We start from the raw sequence: 7,302 nt of genomic DNA on the forward strand, positions 1-7,302 counted from the left end.
GAGAGAGAGAGAGAGAGAGATAGAGAGAGGAGAGAGAGAGAGAGAGAGAGAGAGAGATATTACCAATCCCCTCCCGCGTGTGCGGTCTCTCCATGGATTCTCTATCGCGCGCGGCGGTGTCTTCTTTATTTTTCTACACTGCGCTTGTCTCTTCTTCAGCGGCGGGCTTTATAAGAGACGAGATTGCACGGTTTCTCGGTATACCGTCTCAAAAAACGACGACATCGTTGGGAAACTGGCTTTATTACCTCTTTCTGTTCGACCCGCGCGAGCGTACCCGGTGCCAAGCTATGTAAAGCTATGCTTATAAGACGCCTGCTGGTGGCTTCGATCGTGCGCGAGAATAGAGAACGAGATGACGCGGCAGCCACCGCGGGGAAATTCCGGCGGAATAGCATCGAAATGCAACCGCGGCGCGTACACTCGGTTATCACGTTATCACTTGATCCCGGACACAACCGCTCCGTATCGCATCGCGTATTTTTTTTTTTTTTTTTTTTCATAATTAACTTTCAGTTAATTAAACTACTCGCAGGTTTAGTTTTTATTCTCGATTAAGCGTATGATTTTTTTTTAGTTTTATTTTTTTTTTTATTTACGCTTGTTAAACCGTTCATTATCGCATTGTTTGCGGAACGTCTCGTAGCGGGACGTTTACTTTTATCGCATCCGTGTGTGTGTGTGTGCGTTAGTGTGTGTGTGCGCGCGTGCGTGCACGCGCGCGTACATTAATATTGCAGTTTTGCAAAATTATTTATTCAGTGTAATGTTGTAAAAACAATGCTATGTAGCATAATGGTTAAATAGAAATTTTCGCACATCACAAAATTGTTTCGTTACATTTGCGTTTAATTAAGAGAACGTGCCACTGCGAGTCTACGTTAGATTTTAACGTGTCTACGTTTGTCGCGTGTTGTCACAAACAAAAATAGATATATTGCTGCAACGTGTGTTTTACAGATAAAAAAAAAAAAAAAAAAAAACATTTTTTTTACAATTTATTAATCTGCGTTTGCGCGTGAGATATATTCCGAAATCCGCTATCAGTTACGCAACTTGTCACAAAGAGAATATATTTGCGCGTGCCGTCTCAGGAAGTTACATAGTCGCGTGTGCTTCCTGCTGATAAGGCCATTCAACGTGTCGACAAGTAAAGGGATTCGCTCTCGTCGCATTGCATCGGGGTGGAAAGTAAAATCTTCTTCGATGTTAAACACGTTTCGCGTTACCTGCTTCTTTTCAACATAAAACCTAATATTTCGCGAATCTTTTATCGCACGCTTGAAATAATAATCAATCTTTTTACGGTTTTTGGTTCTGTATTCGCGCAACGAACGAAATTTCGCATGATTTCGTCGCGTCCGTACGGGAACGAAATCCGATGAGAAATCTGTGTTCATAAAATTCCGAGATAGAAAAAATAGCGGCGATGTTTTTTGTTTTTTTTCGAAATACTTCTTGTTTGAGATGATTTTTACACCACACGAAAACCTGTAAAAACAAAAACGTATTCTCTATTATTTCCAAACAAGATTCTCTTAAATTGTGTTACAGGTGTGAAGCAGTTTCCGGGATACGAAAACTTACCACGTTCATTTTGGCATGAACTTAGTTCACCTTTCACGGAGGTCAGTTGCATATATAATGTCAAAGTTTTGGAAATTATTTCAGTTAGTTTCGAAAATATAATATTTCATCAACTTGAGAGGAAATTCAAGTGGGTCAAATCAGAGGTTTACTGCAAATTTGTCTGTCGGAAGATAATTGTTAAAGTATTGAAATAAACTATAAAAAAGCGTTATAATGTTATATTTAAAGTTTTAAATACAATGCTATAAAAAAAAAAAAAAAAAAAAACGCTGTGTCACGTCGCAAAATATATTGGAGATAACTTTACACGCGTGCGATCGAGATTTGACGAGACCTGCGTTTATATTTGTCATTCAGACATTTTATATTTCGCGTTTTCTTGCATTTTGCATTTATGTGTATCTAGGATTAACAATAAACGACGCGGTTACTCGCCGTGTCGTCGCTACTAAAAGCGTCACGGCGTGTTTCCCATTAGATTACACAGCGCGTTAAACAGTAAAAGACGCGAATGCATTTTAGCTTTTGTTTTGTTTTGTTTTTATTGCAGGTTTACGAAGTGGAGAATTTCGTGACTGAAACAGGTGGCACGCCTGAACCGAGGCCGTTTTTCGAGGATCCAGAAAGCAACGTTACCGTGCAGCTCGGCGCCGAGGTCTACATGCACTGCAGGATACAAAATCTACAAAATAATCTTAAGGTAAAAGTCACATTTCCATTCTCTCCTGCGAGAAATTCAACGTGATGCGCGAAACTCGCCGACTAACTCGACGCAGTCTCTAACATTTATGCGACTTGCCCAACTTGCGGACGGATCGATATAAATTTTCCTAATTGTTACGTTCTACAGAAGATAGTCTTCTTCTCCGAGCAAAAATCTCATTTTACGATCTTTATGTTACGTTGGAAAATAGCGCGAATATTGCTTTGTTCTGTTAAAATATTTTATACGCTACAACTTCTCTTATATAAAAAGTAAAATAAAATACGAGTGAGAGAGAATAGACATGCGCGAGTAAATGTGATAACATCCACAAATCGTACGCGATAATATGTTATCACATTGTTATATTATTTATCGCGTTATTTTCTAAAAGCCACTTCTATACTCTATTTCATAAAGAGATCTTGTTTTCTCATCTCTCTCTTCTATCTCACGTGTACCTACTATGCGGCGGTTAGCTGATCTTAATTCTCTCAAAGAAACTTCTTATATAATAAGTACAATAACACAAATGAGAACAAACATATATGCGAGCAAATGTGATAACGTCTACAAATCGTACGCGATGATACGTTATCACGTTGTTATGTCATTTATCGCGTTATTTTCTAAAAGCCACTCTATACGCTGTGTTATAGAGATCTTGTTTTCTCATCTATCTCCTCTTTCTCACCTACTATGCGGCGCACTTAGCTGATCTTAATTTTCCCAAAGGAAATTCCGCGAATAGCAGTGGGATATTTTCTCCCTAATTTTATGGTGGCACAGCCGCTCTATCACTAAGACGCACGTGACAGTTATGACACATAGCGACCTTTCGTGTCTCTTTTGTGCAAACTCTTTTACGTACCTACCTACCTACGTTTTATTCAAGTTTAATGTAATTGCAAAAGTTTCTTCTTCACCGAGTTCGCAAAATTTACAGAAGAGAAAAGGACACGCGCATACAAAAAAAATATTTAAACAGAGAGTTAGAAATGTGTGATGATTCTCTTACGTACATACAGCGCTCTCAAGATTTTGCTTGAAGCTTTCGCAGTTTAATACTTTCAAAATGTACATGTTGACTGAATGTTTCTTGCACAGTCACTAGTTTTGATCGGGAGATGCAAATATCAAACGTTATGTATAACATATATATATGTAAAGGTTCTAATCTCTGATATATAAACAGAGAGATTTAGTTGGAACTGATAGTTGTGAGCTTTTGAAAGTGCTTTGAAGTTGATATTGTTGAGGTTCTTAAGAGAGACGCAGCGCATTCTGCCAGTATAGTAAATACTAACGCCAAAACAAGGACGGTTTATTTCCATCCGTTGATATTACGAGAAAAAGCTTTATTCGTAACAATCTTGTCAACAATTCAACGCAATTTCCTGACAAACATACATACCGTTTATTAATTACTGCTAAATTATTGCTTATTATAAATTCAGGTAGATTGAGAAGAAAAAAAAAAACGAATTCGCGTCGCATTCGAGAAATACGAAATTCGCGTTTTATAAATCAAACATACAATTCGCGGTAACGACCGTCATAAAAAAATAGGATAGAACGATGTATATGCACCGTTACTTTTACGATGTATCGCGATCTATAAATCGTTGGTAAACTTACCAATCTCTCGAGCAAAACTCGGATCGCCGAGGAAGCATTCACAAACAGTGTACCAGAACATTTCGCTCGTTGGTTTGCGAGTGCTTGGAATTCAATCTTTCTAAGTGGGTGTGCGGTGGTGGGTCGAGTGAAACAAGTTGTTTCATATAGTGGAGAGAGAATTGTGCGCATTGTTTCTGTTTTTTTTTTTTTTGTATTGTTTTGTAAATGTATTTGTGTAAACTCTATTTTAAGAATTGCTGTGAGATTTTTTTAATTTATGCAAAGAATAAAAACACAACAATGGTAATGCGTGCGCGGAAATAGATGCAAAAAACAAAAAAAAATTCATCATACATATACATCACACACACACAGACAGACTGTGTTAAGTTAATATTCGTTTGTGATAAATCACGAATAAATGAGCCTAATAAATGTTTTTTTTTTTTAATTCGAATATTTTGTATCAAATATTTCCGAGCCCAACGCGCATCTTCCGTTAGAAAGAATTTAAGTTATGATAAATATTTTCTGCATTTTTGTCACAATAAATTTTTCGCGCTGGCAAAAGCAATTATTTTTAATATTTATGAGGTGTTATATTGTTTAATGATTTCTCCACTGTCGCATTTTGCGCGACGTGTGGCACACAAATTGCATTACAAATATTATGGAAAAATGTCGCGCGCAAAAAGAAATTATTATTATTAATAATTCATTGTGTATATAAACTAGATCCTACGTGTCCGACGTTAAACAATTTCACGTCGATAAACACATTTTCCGCGTACGGCAATATGAAGTCGGAAAAAAGAGGCGTGACGTTGTTGTTGATGATATATTTTTATTTACACAAATATACACCGAGGTGAAGAAGATCTATGAAGCGGTAACTTCGTTAACAACAACAACGACGACGAAGATCTTATTTCTTGTCTCGCGATCAATAATGTTAATAAGACAGTGCTTTCAACTACTTTCTAATGCAGGATCCGTGAGTTCGCTATTCCAGCTGTTTATTCTCAGTCGCCCGGAGTGTCAAACGAGCGCGATGAATGATTGACTTAAACTACTTAAAGACTGTTCGCGTGAACTCTCTCTCATCTATTTGCCGAAGTGATCGATTTTATGTAAAGTATATTTCACTGCGCATATCTTATCGCGATATGTATTTGATAATATAATATCGTTTGTTGCAATATCGCTTGATATATACACGATGAATCTAATTTCGCATTGATTGTTGATAAACGTTTTTCGAACGTTAAAATTTTTCGAACGTTTTTGCCAAGAGAATTATTGACAAAACAGAGAATAATACATGAAAATAATCGACGTTAATACGTAAATAATTACCTTAATGCTCCGGTCCGGTAATTATTTTAAAATTTGTAATATTTTCCACTTAATATGATGTTGATTACGTGTTAATGGGATTTGGATTATTAAGCGCCGGATCTCGGGGAAAACGGGCGGCAATGTATAAGTCGGAGTTACTGGCGCGATGCAAATTGCTGCGGTTCTTATAAGCAGAATTTCCGTACTCTGAATTGTCTCGAAGTCGTACCAAACTTCTTCCCGTTTTCGCGACTTTCTCTCAGCATATAACGTGTACATCCCGCCGAACTTTTAACAGCGTTTCTCGTCTCTCGTGCCACTCTCAAGTTTATATCTGTGTAATTAGCTCAACAAGAAGGCCGCTACTGCATTAATTATAAGTGAACCGACAGTTCTCTCGAACAATGATACGATGTTGTACAAATTAATAAGTATCTTACATTTCGCGCGTGTGTGCATTGCTTAAAACAGATGCGAGTAGTAGTTGCGCACTGAACAATTAAATTTAACGAGTCACCTGACGAATGAACATTACACGAGTGTTGTTGACTGAATTAGTTTCGATAGAAATCAAACTCCCGAGTATCTCGAGTACTATATCTTCTTGTCTTTTTTTTTTTTTTTTTATGTTGTTCACTGAAAATTGTACGGAAATGCGAACTGTAGACGAGACGGCGCGCGGAGTGCTTCTCACAGTTGGTCGATTGCACTGATTCGTAGTATGTTCATCAATTCCGAGGAGAATCGTATGCTGGATCGTCTTTCTAGTATATTATGGTGCATCTGGTACATCCGTTGTGTTTTAAATTTAATCAAGGAAAGAATTCTAGAATATAAACGAAACTATATCTCGGAAGCGCAGAGCTCGCCTTTCCAAACGACACGCGGTAGTGAAATTAAAAATTGAATTTTAATATCGGACTATCAACACATATTCGACATAACTATCAGTGTGTGTATATATATAGATATATATTTGACGTGCGAAACAATAACTGTTAAAGCGAAAAGTTGAAAACGGGATCGCGTCTGCGAGCAAATGTACGCGCTTTTTGTATTTACTCGAGTTAATTAAAATCAATCTATAAATGCTCAGCGGTAATTAATAAACAAATTCTTTATTCTTTACACTTAGTATGTAAAGTGCTCCAATTAAATCATAACAGCTGCATTAGTGGCCACTTGATATGACGGATATTCACTTTTTTTTATTCGAATGTTTTATTTACGTTTTTTTTTTCAAGTATTTTTTTTATCTCGTGTAGGATAATTAAAAAAATAACATAAGTAACGTATAGCGTATGGAAAACAATTGTTGTGGTATTGATATTTCGCAGAAATGATTGAGTCGTTAATAACACATTACAAAATCTTCTCTATCGCAATCTACCGTCCATATTCGCGCGAATCCCGAGACATGATTTATAATATGTATCTCCGCATCTGCATGCACCGATACGCACGTGGTTAGGAGAATGCGTGCTATAAATGCCTCCGTACTATAAATGCTGCAGCTGCGCGCTTGTACAATCTCGTTATAGTGTAAGTATCGTAACGTGTGTGTGTGTGAAGTAACTTCTGTAAAGTTCTAGAAAGAACTTTCCGTGACATATTTTCTTTCCGATAGAAATTTTAAGTACTTTAAAATTACAATTTCCAAGTACATTATCTTCAAATTTATACACGAAACATACACACGTTGCATATTGTGTATTTTATATAGTAATTAACATTTTCCGTGAAACTGTTGTTCATCATTCACACGGAATGAAAGATTACGACGAAAATCTTTTTTGTTAGTCAACTATCATATACAATTACCAGCTCCAATTATCCGTTGGCGTAATCTAATTTTTTTGTATCACACTTTTTTTTTTTTTTTTATCCCCCCGAGTCGAAATTTTGATGCTACTTTCAAACTTTTGAAGATACTTTGAACCTATTTAACTGACCAATATACTTATTTAAACCTACTTTGACACTTATATTCATTTACTCCTCTTTTGAACCTTTAATTCTATAAATTTTACGTTACTCCTATTTTGAACCTA

General features: G+C 36.5%; 1 protein-coding gene across 9 annotated transcripts in view; it reads left to right on the forward strand.

Annotated features, from left to right (window-relative positions):
* Positions 1-7,302, forward strand: part of LOC109855548 (peroxidasin) — a 142,223-nt gene that overhangs the window by 41,419 nt on the left and 93,502 nt on the right. For all 9 annotated transcript variants that reach the window (XM_020429943.1, XM_020429938.1, XM_020429935.1 and 6 more), the window contains 2 exons: positions 1,555-1,628; positions 2,141-2,290. In XM_020429943.1, coding sequence (XP_020285532.1) covers positions 1,555-1,628; positions 2,141-2,290 — 224 coding nt within the window. The remainder of the gene's footprint in view (positions 1-1,554; positions 1,629-2,140; positions 2,291-7,302) is intronic.

This window comes from Pseudomyrmex gracilis, unplaced genomic scaffold (genome assembly GCF_002006095.1).
Source record: "Pseudomyrmex gracilis isolate BER0280 unplaced genomic scaffold, ASM200609v1 scaffold_92, whole genome shotgun sequence".
Lineage (NCBI taxonomy): Eukaryota > Metazoa > Arthropoda > Insecta > Hymenoptera > Formicidae > Pseudomyrmex > Pseudomyrmex gracilis.